Source organism: Symphalangus syndactylus, chromosome 22 (genome assembly GCF_028878055.3).
Source record: "Symphalangus syndactylus isolate Jambi chromosome 22, NHGRI_mSymSyn1-v2.1_pri, whole genome shotgun sequence".
NCBI lineage: Eukaryota > Metazoa > Chordata > Mammalia > Primates > Hylobatidae > Symphalangus > Symphalangus syndactylus.
Window position 1 is genome coordinate 46,608,217 of NC_072444.2, and position 23,281 is coordinate 46,631,497.

The window sequence follows — 23,281 nt, forward strand, 5'->3', positions numbered from 1 at the left end:
ATTCTTTTATCAGTTCTAGGAGCTTCTGGATGAGTCTTCAGGGTTTTCTAGGTAACCAATCATATCATCAGCAAACAGCTACAAGTTTGACTTTCTTTTTACTGCTTTGGATACACTTTCTTTCCTTCTCTTGTCTTATTGCTCTGGCTAGCCCTTCCAATACTATGTTGAAGAGGAGTGGTGAGAGTGGGCACCCTTGTCTTGTTCCAGTTCTCAGAGGGAATGCTTTCAACTTTTCCCCACTCAATATTATGTCACATGTAGGCTTGTCACAGACAGCTTTTATTACATGGAAGTATGTCCCTTGCATGCCAATTTTGCTGAGAGTTTTAATCATAAAGGGAGCCTATATTTTGCCAAATGCCTTTTCTGCATCTTTTGGGAGGATCATGTGGTTTTGGTTTTTGATTCTGTTTATGTAGTGTATAATATTTATTGACTTGAGTATGTTAAACCATCTCTGCATCACTGGTATGAATCCCACTTGATCATGGTGGATTATTGTTTTGATATGTTGTTGGATTTGGTTAGCTAGCATTTAGCTAAGGATTTTTGCATCTATGTTCCTCAGGGATATTGGTCTGTAGTTTTCTTTTTGGTTATGTCCTTTCCTGGTTTTGGTATTAGGGTGATATCGGCTTCATAAAATGACTTAGGGAGGGTTCTCTGTCTCTTTCTCTATCTTGTCTCTTTCTCTATCTTGTGGAATGGTGTCAATAGGATTGGTACCAATTCTTCTTTGAATGTCTGGTAGAATTCTGCTGTGAAACTGTCTGGTCCTGGACTTTTTTTGTTGGTAATTTTTTGATTACCATTTCAATCTTGCTGCTTGTTATTGGTCTGTTCAGCATATCTAATTCTTCCTGATGTAAGCTAGGAAGGTTGTATCTTTCCAGGAATTTATCCATCTCCACTAGGTTTTTTAGCTTATGTGCATGAAGGTGTTTATAATAGTCTTTAATGATCTTTTGTATTTCTGTGGTGTCAGTTGTAATATCTCTCATTTCATTTCTAATAGAGCTTATTTGGATTTTTTCTCTTCTTTTTTTTGGTTAATCTTGCTAATGGTCTATAAATTTTATTTATCTTTTCAAAGAACCAGATTTTTTTTTCATTTATCTTTTGTATTTTTTGTATGTGTGTTTCAATTTCATTTACTTCTGCTCTGATCTTGGTTATTTCCTTTTTTCTGCTGGATTTGAGTTGAGTTTTTTCTTGTTTCTCTAGTTTCTTCAGGTGTGACCTTAGATTGTCTGCTTGTGCTCTTTGAGACTTTTTGATGTAGTCATTTAGGGCTAATGAACTTTCTTCTTAGCCCTGCTTTTGCTGTATCCCAGAGGTTTTGACAGGTTGTGAATGACTACTGTCATTCAGTTCAAAAATTTTTTTAATTTTCATCTTGATTTCATTTTTGACCAAATGATCATTCGGGAGTGGATTATTTAATTTCCATGTGTTTGCATGGTTTTGAAGGTTCTTTTTGGAGTTGATTTTCAGATTTATTCCCCCATGTTCTGAGCAAGTGCTTGATATAATTTCAGTTTTCTTGAATGTATTGAGGTTCATTTTGTGGCCTACGATATCCTCTATCTTGGAGAACATTCTATGCACTGTTGAATAGAATGCCTGTGGTTGTTGGGTGGAATGTTCTGTAAATATCTTTTAACTACATTTGTTCCAGGGTGTAGGTTAAATCTATCATTTATTCGTTGACTTTCTGTCTTGATGACCTGTCTAGTGCTGTCAGTGGAGTATTAAAGTCCCGCACTATTATTTAGTTGCTGTCTATATCTTAGGTCTAGTAGTAATTGTTTTGACAATTTGGGAGCTCCAGAGTTAGGTGCATATATATTTATGATTATGATAATTTCCTGTGGGACAAGGCCTTTTATCACTGTATAATGACTCTCTTTATCTCTTTTAACTGCTGTTGCTTTAAAGTCTGTTTTGTCTAATATGAGAATAGCTACACCTGCTCACTTTTGCTGTCCATTTTCATGGAATGCCTTTTTCCATCCCTTTACCTTAAGTTTATGTGACTTCTTATGTGTTAGGTGTGTCTCTTGAAGGCAGCAGATAGCTGGTTGGTGAACTCTTATCCATTCTGCAATTCTGTATGTTTTAAGTGGAGCATTTAGGCCATTTATATTCAATGTTAGTATTGAGACGTGGGGTAAAATTTCATTCATTGTGCTATTTTTTGCCTGTATACCCTGTTTTTGTTTTTTGTTTTTTAAATTGTATTTTTTGTTTTGTAGGTCCTGTGAGATTTATGCTTTAAAGAGGCTCTGTTTTGATGTGTTTCCAGGATTTGTTTCAAGATTTAGAGCTCCTTTTAGCAGTTCTTGTAGTGCTGGCTTGGTAGTGGCAAATTCTCTCAGCATTTGTTTGTCTGAAAAAGATTGTATCTTTCCTTCATTTATGAAGCTTAGTTTTGCTGGGTAAAAATTCTTGGCTGATAATTGTTTTGTTTGTGGAAGTTGAAGATAAGGCCCCAATCCCTTCTAGCTTGTAGGATTTGTGCTGCACAATCTGCTGTTAATCTGATAGGTTTTCCTTTGTAGGTTACCTGGTGTTTTTGCCTCATGGCTCTTAAGATTCTTTCCTTCATCTTAACTTTAGATAATCTGCTGACAATGTGTCTAGGCAATGATCTTTTGGTGATGAATTTCCCAGGTGTTCTTTGGGCTTCTTATATTTGGATATCTAGTTATCTAGCAAGGACAGGGAAGTTTTCCTTGATTATTCCCCCAAATATATTTTCCAAACATTTAGATTTCTCTTCTTCCTCAGGAATGCCAATTATTCTTAGGTTCGATTGTTTAACATAATCCCAGACATCTTGGATGCTTTGTTCATATTTTCTTATTCTATTTTCTTTGCCTTTGTTGGATTGGGTTTATTTAAAAACCTTGTCTCTGAGCTCTGAAGTTCTTTCTTCTACTTGTTTGATTCTATTGCTGAGAATTTTGAGAGCATTTTGCATTTCTTTAAGTGCATCTGTTGATTCCTAAAGTTTTGATTGTTTTTTATTTGTGCTATTTATCTCACTGAATATTTCTCCCTTCACTTCTTGCATGATTTTTTTTTTTTTTATTTCCTTATGTCGGGCTTTGACTTTCTCTGGTACCTCACTGATTAGCTTAATAACTAACCTTCTGAATTATTTTTCAGGTAAATCAGGGATTTCTTCTTGATTTGGATCCATTGCTGGAAAGCTAGTGCAATTTTTTGGGGGGGTGTTAAAGAACCTTGTTTTGTCATATAACCAGAGTTGGTTTTCTGGTTCCTTTTCATTTGGGTAGGCTATGTGAGAGAGAAGGTCTAGGACACAAGGCTATTGTACAGTTCCTTATGTCCCACTGGGTGTTTCCTTGATGTAGTACTCTCCCCCTTTTCCTAGGGATGTGGCTTCCTGAGAGCCAAGCTGTAGTGATTGTTATCTCTCTTCTGGATCTGGCCACCCAGCAAGTCTACCAGGCTCCGTGCTGGTACTGTGGATTGTCTACACAGAACTGTAGGTCTCTCAGCCATGGATATGGGCACCTGCTCTAGTGGAGGTTGCAGGGGCCTGAAGTGGACTCTGTGAGAGTCTGTAGCTTTGTTTGATTAATGCACTACTTTTGTTGTGGTTGGCCTTCTCCCGGGAGCTGGCATTTTCAAGAAAGCATCAGCCTTAGTAGTATGGAGAGGAACAGGTGGTGGCCAGGGCCCCAGATATCCCAAGAGTATATGCCCTTTGTCTTCATTTACTAGGGTGAGTAGAGAAGGACCATTAGGTGGGGGAAGGGCTAGGCATGTCTGAACTCAGACTCTACTTGGGCAGGTCTTGCGGCAACCGCTGTGGAGGATTGGGGTGAGGTTCCCAGGTCAACGAAGTTATGTTCCTAGAAGGATTATAGGTGCCTTTGCTGTGTCATGCAGGTTGTCAGGGAAGTGGGCAAAGCTGGCAGTCACAGGCCTCACCCAGCTCCCACGCAACACAAAGAGCTGGTCTCACTCTCACTGTGCCCCACCCTCAACAGCACCAAGTCTGTTTCCAAGCAGTGGGAAAGCAGGGCTGTGAACTTGTCCTAGGCTACCCGCCTCCTAGCTGCAAAAATAAGTAGGGCTTTCCTACTTCCCCTACCTGTGGATTCTGGACACTGGATTCATGCCCTCCCTTGAGTTCTGGCCAGGAGACTTCTTAATGGGTTCAAATTGTTACAAAGTTCAGCTAGAGATTTCCTTCTCCCTATGGCCTTTTCTCAGTGCCTCTGGTAGCCCTCCTGAAGTTCCACTGTGAAGCAAGGCAGAAATTGACTCAGCAAGCCCACAAGGATTTTCCTGCTACTTCCACATTTGGGTATTTTGCCCAGCTTTCTAAATTCAATGAGCTCCAAGTAAGGTCAGAATCTTCTCCCGTAATCTAGACCTTCAGGTTCCCCAGTGGGGCTTTGTGTTCAGGGGCAGATGATCCTCCTTTTGTGGGATGATCTCCCTTTCCCTGCACAGTTTGGGCACTCGCAGTATTTGGGATGTCTCCTAGGTCCTGCAGGAGCAATCTGCTTCTTTTGGAGGGTGTGTGTGTCCTCCGGGCTTTCCTAATGTATTCCTACAGTTGTTCTGGAACCAAAGTTCACGATGTGAGTCTCCACACGCTGTTTTGCCTGTCCAAGTGGGAACTGGACAGGAATCTAGCCCTGCCTCAAAGTGTGATTTTTTTGAAGTACTTTTTAAAGTTCTTGGAAAGATGACATAATTATATAGTTTTTTTGGTGAACAGTCACATGGTTTTAAAAAATTTTATATAGACAAAATTTTTTATATATTTTAGTTCCAAGTTTCTGGATTTTATGCCATTCCTAGAAGAACTCCAACACTTATGTTTAAAAAATATGATCTCTATTTAAAACTTCTGCGAAACTTATTCTTAGAGATTAAACATCTATGTATTTTAAAATGTTTAGTTCAATCTAATTTTTTGTTTGTTTTTTTGACTAAGAATTTTCATTGAATATATATTTTGTACTTTGTAAAATGCCTTTTCAGTATCTATGAAATGATAATATGTAAATCAAATATGCATGTGTATATATATATATATACACATTATATATTTGGGTATGTACATATATACATTATGTATGTGTTTGTGTGTGTGTGTGTATATATATATATATATATATATATATATATATATATTTTTTTTTTTTTTTTTTTTTAAAGAGACAGGGTCTTATTCTGCTACCCAGGCCGGAGTGCAGTGGTGCTATCATAGCTCACTGCAGCCGTAAACTGGGCTCAAGCCATCCTCCGTCCTCAGCCTCCCAATTAGCTGGGACTACAGAAAAAACACTGCGCCTGACTCCTAAATCATATATATTTTTCAAATATGTTTTCAACAGTTTAAGAGCTTACAAAATAGCTATGTAAAACAAGATTACTGAGCACTCTTGATAATAAAAGACTTCTTGGATTACAAAAATGTTAGAAAAGAACTATTTTTTCTAAAGGTCCTAAAAATACCTTTTTTTCTAAACCCTTCTGCTCCAGGCTGGAAGTAAATTGAGCTGCTACACTCTTTCTAGCAGCGTTTGGAGAAGTCACATGGGTTAAGTGATGTAAACTGAGAAGACATTTTAATGAGAAGAAAAGGATCTACATTCTGCCTCTTTTTTTTTTTTTTTTTTGACAGCACATTCTGTGAGCCCTTGTCTGTTTGCCTTCTGGGCAGGAAGGGAAACAGACTACTGCAGACATCTTAGTGCAGCAAAGTTCATGCTAGTTGCTTTATAGAAAGTCATTGTGTCATTTGATTGATATTCCCTAAGGTAGTCTAAGATGAATAATGAAAGCTACTACCTTTTCTTGCCATTATTACCACATCGTGGTAAACAGTAAAAAGAAACATAGGTTTGCATAATTATATTTGCTTTGATATAAAATTAGACAGGGTACAGAAGTATATATCAGAGTAGTACATGCTCCAGAAATTAGTCATTGGCACACAAAGACATGACTGTTGTCCTCTAGCTGGTGATATCTAGGCCTCATTTGTGCACATATGGGCGCATGGCAGAAAGCAAATCAATGTAGATTCTAATTGATATGCAACATTGCGATAAAATAGACCTTAGATTTACATATCCTGTTTAGCTCCATTCCTTCCAACAGGGGTGCGGATCTTGCTTCTGGATGACTGAAGTTAGAAATTTGTATTTCCCAGGTTTACACAGCCAGTTAGTGGTCATGTGGTGACTAGAACACAGGGTTTCTGCACCAGTGCTCTTTCATCTCCACACAGCCTTCGGGGAGAATCTTCAAAGGCTGGAGGTTTCTCTTGACACGTAACTCTTGTCTTCCACTACAGCTAATGTCAAACGCCACTATTACAGACAATCTGTCTTCTTTTATGATCATTGGAGCAAGCTGGCTGAACAATCTGGAGAAGACTTGAATTCCCTAAAGCAGAGGTTACTTCAGAGGAATGTTTCAAGGTGCCTCTTTCCTAGGAAGCACATTTTATAAGGCACCAAGACATCCGTGCACGCCCTAAAGAAATCAGTTCCAGCTTCATCGGATTTCATTTCCCTAAATGCTGACTTTCATTATAATGTCACTCAGCTGTGATTTCATACAGATTCCATACACAAGAGACAAAATATAAGCAGACATGGGCTTCTAAATAAACATTAAATCTGGCAACAGAGTCAATTTTAGAACCATCTTCTGGGACATTAAAGGGAAAGTATGTGGGGGAGAATGACGAGACTTCCAGATGATTTTATAGGTTTTTTGTTTTTGTTTTTGTTTTTTTGTTTGTTTGTTTGTTTGTTTTGCTGTTGTTGCTGTTGTTGTCTTCGAGTTTATAGAAGATATCTCTTTTCTTTGAGGTGGTTCCAATATTGAGTGTGTTCTTTCTTTTGTCAATCAATTAAACAAGTTGACAAAGGAAAGCAATTGATATTCACAGATTTCCAGTTTTCAGCAACTCAAAAATATCCACCTGTTATCTTGTATTCTGAGTCAAAGAGAGACAAATTCTTTTTTGAAGTTAATGAATGGCATATTTTATCCACAGTATACTAAACTAAGGTTAAGATCAAAAGAGCTCTCTTATTCTCACGACAGTGATTGAAAAAGTAAGTCCCAATTTTTAAATTATTCATCTCCACCTCCACTGTTCTATTATCTATCCCACTCGTGATTGAAATTGTCTCCTAGCAGACTGCCCAGGGTGGGACACAGGAACACATACGTACCCACAGGTATGTACGTGTTGGTTTGCCATGACTGTGTATCCAAATGTAAGATTATTTTAATGGTATTAACAATGTGTAGCACACAATTTATGAATAATGACAAAATATGCAATAATCTATTATTGTAAGTTCTGTATAACCAGTTGAGTTTTATAGAATGCTTTTGCTGACTTTTGTTGAATGATTTTATCTGTAGCACATAAAGTCTCTGTCATATATTCTTTTTGAAAAATTTATTTATTTCCTTTACAATCCTTTAAAAATGTGAAAATTAGTCTTAACTCACACGTCATAAAAAATCAGGCCTCAAGTCAGACAAGCCAGGTAGTTTTCTGACCCCTGGTCTAGACAATGCACAAAACAATAAAGCAGTCCCTGATTTGTAACGTATGTCAACCTCTGTGGTATAAGTATTTCCACTATGGTAGACTTCAAGCTGTCAAAGGGATTTCACTGAACATGGAATTGGGAAGAGCTATGTGGTAGCAACCCAACCTACAGTATCCCCACAACACAGATAGAATAGTCATGAAATTCCTCCAGAACACCTTTAGTTAAAAGATAGGCAAATCGATATAATATAGTGAAATAATTAGAAATCAATGAATGTATTAGCTTTTAAAACTAATTTCAAGTTTATGTAACTTAATTATTATTATTATTATTATTTTTGAGACAGAGTCTCACTCTGTCTGCCGGGCTGGAGTGCAGTGGCACGATCTCGGCTCACTGCAAGCTCCACCTCCCAGGTTCAAGCGATTCTCCTGCCTCAGCCTCCCGAGTATCAGGGACTACAGGCACTAGCAGCCATGCCAGGCTAGTTTTTTGTGTTTTTAGTAGTGACGGGGTTTCACCATGTTACCCAGGATGGTCTCTATCTCCCGACCTCGTGATCTGCTGGTCTCCGCTTCCCAAAGTGCTGAGATTACAGGTGTGAGCCACCACGCCCGGCCAACTTAATTTTTAATAATGGCTAGGTTAACCAAGGGCTCACAAAATTTCTGAAAATCTAACACTTGAAACTCATGAACTGGTAACAAGCTGACTCAAACACACCACTGATGGCCTATTCTTTTGAATTCCATAAATACTGGACCTTTTGACGTTTTTTGAACCATGCTCTGGCATGCCTCCCCAATCTTCTAACCCTATTCTTTCAAGACCTAGCAGCATCTCCTGCTAGAAAACTTCTACCATTTTTCAAGGTTGAATTAAGTTCCCTGTTTCCTATATAAATACAGAATTATATAAATATAAAATTTCTCTATTCTAAACCTTCAGTGACAGGGGCTTCATCCACTGTAGCCTTTACCTCCTTGTTCTGCAAGGGCTTATCTCAGTTTCTCCAACTCAGAGACTGAATATTTATGGCCCAGCAGAGCCTGCTGTACAGCAGGGGCACAATATGCATTCCTTGAATTGAACTACTAGCAAAGATGGCAAACTCTTGGCTGCCAGTTAGCAGAGCTTTGTGCAACCTTCTTTGTATTGAATTGATGCATTTCACTGTACCTCTTCTACAAGAGAGCAGGGAAGAAACAGCTCGCCATGGTATTAGTCAAAAGTTTGCATCGGAAGAGTGAAAGTCAAAGGGTAGTGTTTCGACTGCAGGTTTTAGTTTCCATGGGTTTTGTTTATAATTTAAATATCTTTCATCACCACAGATAATTTAAGTCTTTTTTTTAGGGAGATACATAACCAAGAGACTAGGCAGTGGCGCAGAAAGGCTACAAGCAGAAAAAAAAATGAGAAGGAGACCTGCTGATTTTAAAATGCACAGAGCTTCCATCTTGTGGTTTAGCCCATCACTCCCTCACTGCTCAGATTCTCTGGCTGCACTCCTTTCCTTGTAGACTATCTGGCATAGATGGAGGAAGTAAGTCCCAGGGTAAGACTCCTCAGTGCCCCACCACTTCTCTCAGTTGCTCTGCTCACTGATTTTCTTGCTGCGTTCATTGAAGCAAGGGGCCGAGGAGGTACAGGGAGGAGGATCAACTCACCTCATAGTCAATGTCTAAGGCATCTGTCTCGCCCTTGGTGCGGAAGTGCTGTGTGTGCTTGTCCACCGTGAAGTTCACCTGCTTGCCCACCCGCTCAATGAGGACCGAGTGCCAGTGCTGGTCATCCAGGAGGCTGCCCAGGATGGCAGAGGGCAAGCTGCTGCTGAAGCGTGCTTTGCTGTCATCTGTGAAGAGGGGAGAGAGGCAAGATGATGTCTGTGTCCAAGGGCAGCTTTGCACACCAGAATGCTCCAAAAGCAAAGGCAGCTATCTCTGTTCTAAAGGCAAAGAATGATGTCTCCCTACAGGCCTGGAACTGTATTGGACCTGGGAAGGATTAACAGGCTTTGCCCACAGATTCCAGAATCAAGTTCAATATGCATACCTCCTTCCAGACAAAATAGGGCATGTGCATGTTTTCAAGACTTGAAAAATTAAATAATAAAAGGAACTAGGTCCTTATGGCTACATAAATATGATTGAAAATGGAGATTTTGTTTTTAGAAAGAATGCATATTCTTTGAGTTTGAGTGGTTCTTGAGTAGAGAAAGCCAATTAGGAGCTGTGCCTGGGAGAAGGGGTAAAGCTGGGTTACATAAAGGGAAAACAGCTAGTAAGTTTGTGGGCAAAAGCAGTGGCAAGGAAATAATCGTCCCATATGCCATGGCTGAGTACCTACTGTATGCATGGCACTTAGGAAGAAATAACCTTCATCTTTAATCCTCTAAAGGAAAATTATCATCTCCATTTGACAAATGGGAACTCTGAGGCTCAAGGAGGTGAGGCATGCATGCCTCAGGTACAGTCAGGACTTGAATCTAGGTCTGCCTCATCCTTTTTACTTTGACCACAGCTATGGATCACGACTCGGGTCATACTGTTGAGGATTTAGCCTCTGTTGAGCTTGGAGACCCTCTTGAGAAGACATGAGAGATGCAGCTGGAAAGGCATGCTTTGCAATCCAACCTGCCTGGTTCCCCCTCTCCCCTCCTTCTCTCTCAATTTTATGGAAGTCCCCGGCTGTACCCCTCTACCAAAAAGATTACGGCTTTTATCTTCCCCTCCGGAACTTGCATCAACCTTAGAAAATGAACAATTAAATAGAACTAAAGTTTGTGTATATATACATTTTCAATTTTTGCAACATTTTATATATTAAGTTCCTCAGTAACTGAAAGCTAAATGTCTGTCTCTTCTCTCTTGGAAATGTTTTCTCCAGTACAGCTGCAGCAGCCTGTTCAACAGTGTGACATTCAGCAGGCAGGAGCTGCCACTTCCCCGAAGGCTGCTCACTCCCACCTCCATTATGGCCCAAGGCACTATTCCCTTCACTGAGTAACTTGGTTGCTTCATACAGGGTTAGAAGCATCAGACTCATTATAATTAGAAAAGTAGAGCTGGTGAATTAATAGCTGACTTGATTTCATTGGTTTGTTCCACAACTTCTGAGTTGTCATTGTTTGATGGATTATGCTAATGAATTAAAAGATATTTTCATTTTTTCTCCCTCCCTCCCTTTCTTTCTCCTATAGAAAGGTATTGTAAGCCAGGTGCAGTGGCTCACGCCTGTAATCCCAGCACTTTGGGAGGCCAAGGCAGGCGGATCACCTTAAGTCAGGAGTTTGAGACCAGGCTGGCCAATGTGGTGAAACCCCATCTCTACTAAAACTCCAAAAAAAAAAAAAAAATTAGCCAGGGGAGGTGATGGACGCCTGTAATCCCAGCTACTTGGGAGGCTCAGGCAGGCGAATCGCTTGAACCTGGGAGGCAGAGGTTGCAGTGAGCTGAGATCGTGCCATTCCACTCTAGCCTGGGCCAGGCCACAAGAGCAAAACTTCATCTAAAAAAAAAAAAAAAAAAAAAATTGTGTGATCCACCTGAGCTGGTCACAGTGACAAGTAATGTGTCAAGGAGACATGGAGTTTAAAGGTATACTGTCCTCTCTGAAGATCTCAGTGGTCTTAATGTAGAGATGTTCATCAAATAAATCTATAAAATGTATTCAGGTTTCCAGCACTTAGTGCACAGAGCCATGGAAATGCAGAGTGCGGTGCTGTGAAACCCTCCTTATGCAGCAGGGACAGGCTGAAACCTGAGGGAAGGAGGAGCATGGTTGCAAGGCCAGGAGAAGCAGCAGCCAGGTTTAGAGATATAGGGGAGCGTGGCCCAGGACTTCCAGCAGCTGAGTGCCAGGAGCTCGTCAGCCTGGATCCCATTATCCAGGACTTTGTAGGCTAGGTCACACAGTTTACATCTTTTTTAAGAAATGGAACTTTGAGTAGGCAGAGGTTACTAATGCAGATTACTGTGTTTTTTTGTTTGTTTGTTTTGAGATGCAGTCTACCTGTGTCACCCAGGCTGGAATGTGTGCAGTGGTACGATCTGGGCTCACTACAACCCCTGCCTCCTGGGTTCAAGAGATTCTTCTGCCTCAGCCTCTAGAATAGCTGGGATTATAGGCATGGGCCACCACATGAGGCTAATTTTTTATATTTTTGGTAGAAACGGGTTTTCACCATGTTGACCCAGCTGGTCTTGAACTCCTGACCTCAAGCGATCCGCCGCCCTGGCTTCCCAAAGTATGGGATTACAGGTGTGAGCCACTGCGCCCGGCCAGCAGATTACTTTTAAGAAAGGTTATTTTGGCAGCTGTGGGGGAATTGAGTTAGAAGGTAAGACTGGCTATAAGATTGGCCATAATCTGGATAGATGGGGCATAAAGGGGTTCAGGCAAGAAGAGTACAGGAAGAATGGGATACAAGTAATGATGAGGCATTGGCAGGAGGTGGCCTCCAGCTGAGGGAGATAGAACAAAGAACACCACCACCGCCACCCCACACACAGTTTTTATGTATAAAATGAAATGATTCAGGAGCTAACATTGGCTGAAGGAAACTTTATGCTTTATAAACTGTCAGTTCCAGATGTAACAAGGCAGGTAGATTTAATATTGGAGTTTTCACTTTGAAATTGAGCTGCATCTCACTTTTTTCTTAAAATAAAAAAGGCATTGAACAATAATTTATTCAAGTAAGTCCAAATATTAAACATTTGAAAATTTAAAGTCATTATACATCACACACACATACACAAATAAATAAAGTAATTAATTAAAAACAGGGCAAGGAATTACACCTTTTCCCCAACTTATTTGTTCTATGTGCTGTTTTTGTGGCCTTTAATGAGCTACTGAGTTTTTTAATAGAGCCAATAATAATAATGATTAAAATAAAATATTTTAATATTTTCCACCCTATCCTGCTTCAAAAAATAACTTTTATAAATATTATGAATCAGTCAAACTGATTTTATTTTTTATGTAACTTTGCTTATAGTAACACACCCTCCCTGCCTCCCTTCCTCGCTTCCTCCATCTGCTTATCTTCCATAGCCCCAGGTAATCACTGCTGTTAATGACTTGCTTGTGCTTCCAGAAAAATATTAGGTGTATGCAAGCAGCAAAGATAGATTTTCTTTATTTGTACTCTTTTAATTTTTTACCCTGATGGTAAAATAGAATGTGCATTTATCTCCAACTTTCCATTTTTATTTAATCTATCCTGAAAATCTTTATCAAAATACAAAGAGCTTTCCCATCCTTTTTATAGCTGCATAGTATTCCATGCTCTAATACATATACATATATAATATAATATATGTGATGTATACACATATATGATACATTATATATAAATAATATATAATCATATATATGATATATAGAACATATCATATTTCACTTAATGAGCTTCCTAGTGATACAAATTTAGATGTTTCTATCTACTTTAGATCTTTAAAACTGTTGAAATACTTTATTATGTGGATATTATGTCACTTGGGCACAAGCATATTTGTAGCATTGATTCTTAGATGAAGAATTGGAGGACAAAGGCTTTCTTTCACATTGGCAATTTTGACAAACACTGCCAAATTGTCCTATATAAAGACCGTGCCTATTTAAATGCCTAGGAGTGCCTTTACCACAGACTTGCCAACAACATATGGTCTAGCTTTAAAATTTGGCCTGTCTGGTAGTTAAAAAAGTGCATTTCTGAGTAATTTTAATATGCATTTCTTTTAATAAGAATAAGGTTGAAAATCTTTTTATTTTTATTTCCTTTTCTTTGAGCTGTCTCTTCCTATATTTTGCCTGTGATATGAATTTTGAAAATATCTTTTTGCCTTTCTTTGTTTATGATGTTGCTTTGGTGTTTTTGTTTGTTTGATTTTTTTAATTCACCGCTCAGGTATTTGTGTATTGGGAACAAATCTGTCATTTTTCTTTTATAGCTTTTGGATTTGTATAATAGTCTAAAAGGTACTCCTTATCTTGAGATCATTGAAGAATCCTTCTAGTTTTCTCTACTTCCTTTCAACTGAAATTTATTCTGATGTAAGGTATGAGGCACAGTTCTACCTTTCTGTTTTGAGATGGCTACCAAATTGTCTAAATTCCACTATTTTAAAATCCTTGAGTGGCCTTATTTAGTGAAATAGATTGTATAACTTTAAAATGTCAGGAGAACACTAGTAAATTGGATAGGGTGGTATTTATTATGTTGACTGGATCAAAGTTCTCTAAGTACATGATTGGGATCTTCAAATCCTAAAGCTTCTAGTAGTAGATTATGTTGGTTGTTGCTCACTATACCGTTCTTGCATCCACTGCCACCATCATCACCACCATCTCAGTGGGCAGGAACATCTCCACTGTGGGAAGCAGAGCTAGCATCAGTAACTTTACCTTTACCCTCCTCAAGGTCTAATGTCAGCCCTTTCTCTCCTGGGTCTTAACTTTGGCTCAGAAAGTTTGCCACTCTCATTGCATCCAACAATTCTGCTCCTTATAATTTTAAGACTTTAGGAAAATAAAAATACTTCTTAAATAAATAGTGACTACCTTTCACTTACTGCATCTAATGAAACCATAAACTTAATTAACACACATCATTTTATGCAAAGTAGCTCATGAAATTTTTATGAATACTTAAAGCAATTTGTTGACCTTTTCTCAAAAGTGGATTAGCATTGCTCCTTGTTTACATTGTTCATTTACTTAGTGCATATATATATATAATATATATATATATGCCCAAAGATAATGCAAAATTGAGTCCCACCAATTTTATGGAGAAACATTTCAGTTAGTATCAAGGGACTTAAACTTCTGTTCACAACTTTTTGCCCAGTAATCCACTTTCTGTAAATGTATTCTAAAAGAGCAAGCTGAAATGTTGTGGAAAAACTTTTAAGTGGCCAGTGATTTAAAAATTGGATATAATGTCCAATAATTTGGAAGGAGAAAAAAATCTTAATACATTTATGTAGACTCACCAGATGAAGTATTATATTAAATAGCCATCAAAATGATATTTATAAAATATTTACATTATTTCAAAAGTGTACTCAGTAGTGACTGCCCTTTTTGATAAAATTAAAAGTAATATTTAATAAATAGAATACTCAATAATTAGACTATACTGATTTAAAATATACATGAGCAGAAGACAAAAATACAAAATCTAGACTAAAAACAATTCTGGAAAAGGCACAAATAAGCACTATGTGTGGTTAAAACTGAGGAATGCCTTTATCATAATCATTTTTTTTTCTTTTCTCTGTGTTTTAGAGTGAGCATAACTATTTTGGATAACGAGAAAAATAAACTTCATTAAAAACACAATCCTCACACTGCATAGTATATTTGTTGAAGAATATATATCACTGATTGTAATTATTGAGTCTCTTGGGAATTACAAGTTACTTATTAATTAACCAAAAAGGAGCACATATGGATAAATTTCATCACTCTTTCTCCATTAGTTATTCTATACCAACACTCAGATATCTTATATCAAAATAAGTTTAGTGAAACTTGGTTTGGTTAAAAAACTGGGAAAAAAATTTCTGCTCTTCGTTAAAAAAGGATGTTTAGAATTGTATTTATGAGAAGAGTAGGATGGTAGTCCTCAGAAACATTTCATTTTCCCTAGAAATTTCCATTATTAGAGATCACAAAACACTTAATTCTCAAGAAATTATCAAACTCTTGATCTTAGAATATCTATTTTAAGTTTTACCTCAATGGCATTTGAGGTTCAATTACTAGTTTTAACTAGTTTCTAATTTCTTAAGACAAAGATAAAAATTTTCATGGGCAATTGTGAAGGACAAAAACAATAAAACTAGACAGAAACTAACTTTAGGGCCAGACATAGATAAGGGAAATAATTATTTCTAATGAAATAAAAACTTGTTTTCATGTGGTTTAAAATATAGTTAAAACAAAATAATATGTATACTACCCAAGGCCCTAAGAAATATAACAATTTTTATAGGAAGCTTGAAATGTTTGCAGAAAATGTGTAACTTTAGCTGTTTATCCTCCTCCCTCCACCCCAAGATGCTGTGGATAAGCATGCCATTCTTTCACCCTTACTTAGAACTCACATTTTCTGGTAAAGGGCATGCATGTTGTGGTATTTTCAACCAAATGCCTTGTTTGATTAAATCTTCTTTCTAGGTCTTATCTTAACTGTTCAAACATGGATGCCACTTTAATTTTCATAATCTGTGGATTTCAGACAGCCTGAGAAAAGGGGGATGGGAACTCTTGTGTTTAAGATTGTATTTGACAAAAAAAAAGTCATTCTTGAAAAGGGCTTGATTTACTCTTGATAAAATAGGTGGCCACTCATGTGAATTCCCTCATGACTGCCTCTATCAGATCATCAGAATCAACTTTCCCACCCACCTTTAATTTGTCAGATTATCAACACCGATATTCACTTGTATTTCTTAAGCTTCTCACACAAGTTAAACACTTCACATATGTTGTTATAATTATTCCTGACTATAATAACCCTGCAGAAAGGTGAGTCTCCAACAAGCCACAAGATTAACTAAGGACTCAAAGAATTGGGGTTACAACCCAACTCTATTTGACTCCAAAGCTAAAACTCTCTCCACTACTGTTAGTGGAAAAATGGATACTCTGATTCTCCCTCATTTCTTACGCTCTTACTATCTGTATCTCCCATATATGCATGTAAGTTATGTAGCTTAGTAGGAATGGAGGGCATTCTTTTGCAAAGGAATTTAATGGATTGGAAAACAGAGAGCTGTAGAAAAGTAAAATGGGGCAACACTAGAAGGGAGGACATGACACAGAATAAGAAGACAAGTTTCACCTCCCTGTCCCAGCCAGTATTATAAAGGTAACCCCTTTCAACTTTGTTTGGCAATACACAAAGCTAGTGAATGGTCTCCTAAGTATTCAAGTGAGAGCCCTGAAGAAAATAAGAAACGGACAGGAAGCAATGTGATTTCAATGGACTTGACTCTCAATCCAGAGCAAGTCTCTATGCTTCCCTAAAGCAATGAAACACATGCCCTTAGTTGTTAAGAAATTTCTAAATTGTATTGACTAAAAACACTCTCCAGATTTAGGAGTTGTTGCTCTACTCTGGTGTCTAACTTGTGTCCGTGTTCTGTGACTTTGCTATCTTCGAAAACATTATCTTAATACATTTGTTATATGATTTCGATGATGCATAGTTATTGTATTTCCAATTAATATAACCAAGCTAAAAGGTAAGTAGAAATAACTATTTTGCCAGGCTGACAGTCTCTTGAAAATAGAGACTGATAAATCCAACTTTTAACCCCCAGTGCAGAATTCAGTGCCTGATTTACTGTATTTGTTTAACCTATTCTTATTGCATAATGACAGAATTTATGAAAAATGTGATGCATTTTATCCCATTGATTCTTTGTATGAAATACCTGTTTTTCTCCCCTCTCCATAATAAAATCTCCAGATTACTCAAGGTTGATCCTGGATCCCTCTGTTCCTTCCTCATCTCTCCATTCTCAGAACTTAACACATACATATTGTTTGCCTGATATTTAACATTTTTATGAATTGTTTTATAATTTTTATTATTTGTTTTATAAAAGTTTATTACATTTTAGTTATTAACATCGGAGAATTGGGGTAGGATTGGATAAGGCTATAACCCCATATCTACAGCTTTGCAGCTATGTGACCTTGAGCCATTGACTGGGAATCACTGACCAGCAGTTCTTCATCTGTAAATGGGTTTGGATATAGATTGTAGGATTGTCGTGTAATTTAAATAAAATATGTATTTTAAATGTTTAATGCAATGCCTAAATGTGGGCTCTCAAAAAATGGCAAGTAAAAAAAAAACGTTTATAGTATTTAGTACAATTCGAGAAAGATGATAAACATTCCATAAATATGTGTGAGTTGGCTGACTAAAATGCCTGAGTTTCAAAAGAGCCAAATTAAATGTTCATTTGACTCTTTGGAGGATGCAAAGAACTTTCTCTGGCACCTCAGTGGTTGATTATGCAATCACATGCTTTGGCGCCTGAACCCTGTACTCGGCCCCCAAGTGCTCCTCAGATGTTTGTTCTATTCTAGGAGTCTCACTTGAGTCTCACTTTGCTACAGCTGTATATACTGGGGATTGCATAAACATCCTGCCTCAGTTAAAAGGCACTGGGATCTTGTAAGGATGATTGACCTGCATGTACTATTGACGTCTTCTTTATTCTTACAACAGTTCTCTTGTCACGTAATATCTCTGCTCTTTGATTCTCTAACTGCATGAATGGGTTCAGACTATTGTAATTCTGCAGAGGGCAGATTGCCATGGGCAATTTGAATGAGATGTGTAAAAAGTGAGAAAGGGAACATATCTAGCCCCCTTATGGATTGAAAGAAGAAATCTCTTTCCCATTTAGTAGTTCTGGAAAAATATCAATGTTCTACTCTAAGAAAGTAGGCAAAGAGGAACCACATAGTTCAATTTTGCCGTAGAACTGTCTCTACCCAAGCCAGGCACAGTAAGGGTTAGGGTAACTATGTAATGTAAATTGGATACTCATCAAAGAGCATCACTAAAAAAGAACAACAGCACACTATATATGTCCCCAGTGCCATCCTGAGCAGCTGACCGTGGTGCTGAACTTCTTCACTCTTAGCCTGAATTTCTGAATTGCAAGTAACTGATTAGAAAATGAATACACATTGCAGATGGAGAATTGTCACTAAAGGAGACACTGCTGAAATGTCCATATAAACTGGAGTGGGAAAAACCAAAACTCTCTCCTTTATTTGACCAGCACTAGTCTTTAACCCATTAACTTGGATCCTGCCTCTCTTTCTCTCTGTCTCTCTCACCTCTCCTGTCTTTCTCTTGCTTTTCTGATTCATTTTTTTAAAATAACAAACCTGATCATGGATGTTACAAACTCTTTCCCCTTTGAGGCTATGTGACAACAGGAAAACAACAGTATTTTAGAATACTATTTAAAGAATTCATATAAATAACTAAGATAAATATTTAAAAGATACTAAAATGTTAATAAAAGAGATAACCAGGTTGTAGGATTTGGATTTTTTTCCTTTTTTATATTATTTTCAGGTTTTCTAAAACTGATACATATTTTATAATCTAAAATTAATAGTAAAACACCTGGAGATGGTAATAGTAGCTACACTAATCACTATTTGTGTAAATGGGACAAGTAATTTATCCTTTTTGAGCCTACTATTTCATATCTGTAAACTGGGGCTAATGTATACTTATGCCATAGGTCTTCCTTGGGGATTGGACTGGACATTACCACATTGTGAATATTCTGTAAATATACCCCATTGTCAGAGACAGTGGTGGATCATGGAGGAGTCAGGAGTGCAGGCTCGAAGGTGAACAAGCCCAACAGGAATAATGAAATCTGAGACGAAAACCCTGATTCTAATGTACTCAATTTGCCTCAAGGACCTACTTTAGGAAGGGTTTCTCCTAGAGGCTAGAGATACAGAAGTGAACAAGGTGTTATCCTGGTGCTTATGAAACCTACATTATAGATTTCCCATTATGGGCAAAGCAAAGCTATTACCACTCCCCTTTGCTTAGTGCTTCCAGAGATCTTCTAGCTGTAATGAGGTAGGAGGGACTAAAGTACTAATCTGTGGCAGTGTTTCTCTAGAAGAGGAATCTAGAAACTTATGCTATTTAAGAAGTATCCTAGGTGACTGCTTAAAACAGATAAGTACAGAAAACACTCAACCGTGGTAAACTGATAGAAAGGGAAGAGCTGCAGAGACAGATAAAAAAGATGAAGAAATCTTAAAACTATGCAGAATATAGATAAAATATGTTCCTGCTACTCAATCCTCCATCAAGTAAGGTTTTACTTAATCACCACCATGATTGGAAATATAGAGAAGATGGAAACTGGGAAGACAGACTTATCCTGCCATCTATGTAACATAGTGAGCAGTAGGTGCTATTTATCTTAATATTCCATTTATTTTCAGAAAAGCCAGCATAGTGCAGGGTGAGGCATTCTGATAATGTTTGAATAAATAAGCAATATGGAGGTTCTGTTTTGGCATTTGTCCATGTTTACTCATTGCTATAGAAAATGTATTTATAGTGTTCTTGGTTTTCATGTCCATACTCTGCAAGACAAGTCATTATCCCCAGATTAGAAATAAGGAAACTGAGGCTCAGAAGACATTCACTATAATAAATCACATAATACATAAAATAAACAACATAATTTGATTGCACATCTGTAATCAAAACAAAACTTGTTACATGACCACACCTATGCTATTTCTACCATTCACACCACAAATGTATCTGGTTTACAACATTAGATTTTGTATGTGGGAGCAGAATTTTGGATATGAAATGCCATAGATGAAATGGGAATCTAAATAGTAGTCACTGAAATATTTCACAATGTCACCAGTAGAAGACACTTGCTTTACTATTGATAAGTAATAGTAACTGTACCCCCAACACACAATGCTGTGTGAGCCACTTGTAACTGGGAGGCTCTACTTAATTCATCCGATCTCCTTTCTGGAAAACTGAAAACCAGTTAATGTATTGATGCATGTTTGTGTAGTATTTGGGCACCCAACATTCAGAAAGCTCTGATGCTTGCTTCTTTAGTTATGGTAATTACAACCAATGAGGTTACCAGCAAATTTTTTTACCACTCTCTTCTAGGTGAGATTCTACTTTTAAAGGTATTTTGGTGTGCATATCTAATATATTAGGTGTCAATTTTGAGTTAAACTTTGAAATCTAGAGATTCTTTCTGCTACCCCTGCCTATAGTCACCATGGGGCCCCAAGAAGATCCTCAGAGGTGCCTCAAAATAAAGACCTATATTATTTAGTTTTTGTGGCACTAACATTCATCCTTATATCTCTCCAGCTAATTGCTAAAATGTACTTAACTGTGGTTTTTTGTCAATCTTCCATGCAACTTGGGGTTACAAATTACATTTTGCAATTTCTTTCCTTCTTTACTATTTTATAGTGAAGACAAAAAGATAACTATTTTCCTCTCCCTTTAGTATTAGTAAATATCAGATGGGAGGCAGGGAGTCATTCTTATGAAAAACGGCCACTTACTTTTTTTTCAGCTTACCTCTTTCTTTCTTTCTTTTTTTCTATAGAACAGCGTTTTTTTGGTTTGCATCCTTGGGAACTGTGCTCCTGCCTTTTGCACTCAGCTTACTCTTCCTTCAGAAGTGCCTTTGATCATGTACAGGAGGCTGAGCCTCTCTCCTCTTTCTCTGGGATAAGAAGTTGGTCACAATGAACGCGACCTGCCTAGAGTGCTACAGGCCCTGATGGACGCCAGCCCACAGTGGGGGGCCATGTCCTAACTGTGTGGAGGCAGGAGGGCATTCTGTACTAAGTTTAATGGAATCTGGTGAGTCTGGGGCTTACCCTGGAATGGTGACAGCACCTAAAGAAAAGAGTTTCCCTTAAAAAGACATGGGAATACCTAGAAACTTAGATTTTTCACTTCACACATATGATCCCCTCTTCCCCAACAAAATAACCTAGAGCAACCAAAATGTTTCTCCATCATTTTCCCCCTGAAAGTTAACTTTCTTATATGTACCTAACAGAATAGATTCTGAGCAAGCCTCCTTATAATATGTGTATATACTTAAACTTGTGAAAGCTTTTTTAGAGTTTGAGTTACTAAGAGAATTAAATGGATAAATACGTAGTTAGGTCAATAAATACATAACAATGAGTTTGCAACTCTCGCTACATATCAATATTATATTGTGTCAAAGAATGCTGTACATGCCTTAAACATTTCTATCCCCACCAATATCACTTATACTGTGCTCCAGAGACTTCCACCAGATACACTGCAAGTGTCAGACACTGTGACCTGTGGAGTAAAGGAGCTCTCCATCCCTTGGCATTGGAAGGGGAAGTCTGAACCTACCCAAGTTGAGGTGTAGGGCGAGCCTCCCCTTCTGGAGTTCCAAGGTGATGTGGTCTCCACGCTGACCTTCTCCATGGAACAGGACCCCATCTCCTTGCATGCTCTTGAACTTCAGGGAGATCACATCTTTGAGAGTACTCATCAACTTCTGATTGAACCTGTACAGAAGTGAGCTTCGGCCATCAAAGTCAGCAACGTCTGATTCTGGGAACAAAAAAGGAGCGGGAGAGAAAAATCAGTGCATATCCTCATGACTGCTGTTCCTGTTTCCCATCTTAGTTCATGTCCAGTTCACAGAAACGTTCTTGAGATCTGCCAGGTCTGGTCTCAACAGGAAACATGTAGACTAGAACCAACCTAATTAGACTCAAGGGAATTATTCATTTACAAGTAATCCCCACACACTGACTAAAAGTGAACTGATCATCAGTTTAGAAGTAAAATCTCTCATTAGTGATATGTCAGCTTTTGCTGGAGGAGACAAGGTGAGAACACCACAAGTACCTACATCTGGCTTACTATGTCAGATGGCTTAGAATAATCTCTCTTGATTTGTCTTCCTGACAGTCAGAACCACTTGATCTCCTTATCTCAGACACAACATTAGAGATGAAAAATAGATATAATTATGATGACAACTCCACATAGTACTGTCTCCCTAGAAGTTTGTGTTGAGAAGGATTCTGAGGCTTCTACTGGGTTCAGTGGAAAAAAATACTCAGCAAAAGAAGACTTGTTATTTGAACAAAGAGGGCAAATGTATTACATTCCTGCCATAACTGCCTTATCTGTGCTAGTGATATTTATCATTTTAGTGTTTTTATACAAAACATTCAATTCCTTATTGTCAAGGCAAAAAAAGTTGAAGGTCAAGTAACCATGATTTAGATAAACTTATGTAACAGGTATGTGTAAACATATCTGACAAATTATGCCAAAAATCGAATAGAGATTCTATTTGGAATGTGTTGTTTTAGGTTATTTTCACGGTTTTTTTTTCTATTTTTTAATTACAAAAACTTTTATAATGAGCTGTTATTGTAGAAAAATGTAAGACTGTTTAATTATAAATTGAAACTGATTCATTATATACCATGTTCTGTGGGTGGGATTGTGGTGATTATGTGGAGGGGGTGGGATTTTCTATTTAAAATTGAGTACCTAAGAAAACTCAATTTTTCTGTTATTCAGCATGTAATTAAAATCCTCAGTATGAACATACACAATGATCATTTTTTTTCCAAGGATCTAGAAACATTCTTTGTGAATCTGTGGTTCTGAAATGAAAAGGAAAATGAAATAATACTTTTCTGTAATTAGTTTTAAAACCCAATTTCACAATTTATTTATATGGAATAAAGTGTCCTAACCAAAAGGTTGCTGATGGAAACCTAGACTTTACAAAGAAACTGTCCATATACAAAGAGACTTTCACAAATTTCCACCTTTCTCAACACCTCCCCTCCCTACCTCATCAATGCACTTATGACTGTTATCTCAGCTAGGATTCCACCCAGACCAAAGTGGGGCCACAGACCAACAGCTGCCACCACTCATGTAATAGTGAGGACTGTGGTATAGAGAAGATAGTGGATTCTAAACTGTGATGGCCATAGTTTGTTGGTTGGGTCACCTTGGTCTAAGGTGATTGTATTATTTATAGGATGAAGATAATTATATCCATTAGAGAAAACTGCTTGGAGAAGTACATGTGCTAAGACTTACAAAGTGA

At 37.7% G+C, this 23,281-nt stretch overlaps 1 protein-coding gene across 5 annotated transcripts in view; it reads right to left on the bottom strand.

Annotated features, from left to right (window-relative positions):
• The window catches only part of CNTNAP5 (contactin associated protein family member 5), an 884,209-nt gene that overhangs the window by 469,506 nt on the left and 391,422 nt on the right, over nt 1-23,281 (bottom strand). For all 5 annotated transcript variants that reach the window (XM_055262660.1, XM_055262659.1, XM_055262661.1 and 2 more), the window contains exons 5-6: nt 21,550-21,753; nt 9,245-9,429 (exon numbers count right to left, since the gene is read on the bottom strand). In XM_055262660.1, coding sequence (XP_055118635.1) covers nt 9,245-9,429; nt 21,550-21,753 — 389 coding nt within the window. The remainder of the gene's footprint in view (nt 1-9,244; nt 9,430-21,549; nt 21,754-23,281) is intronic.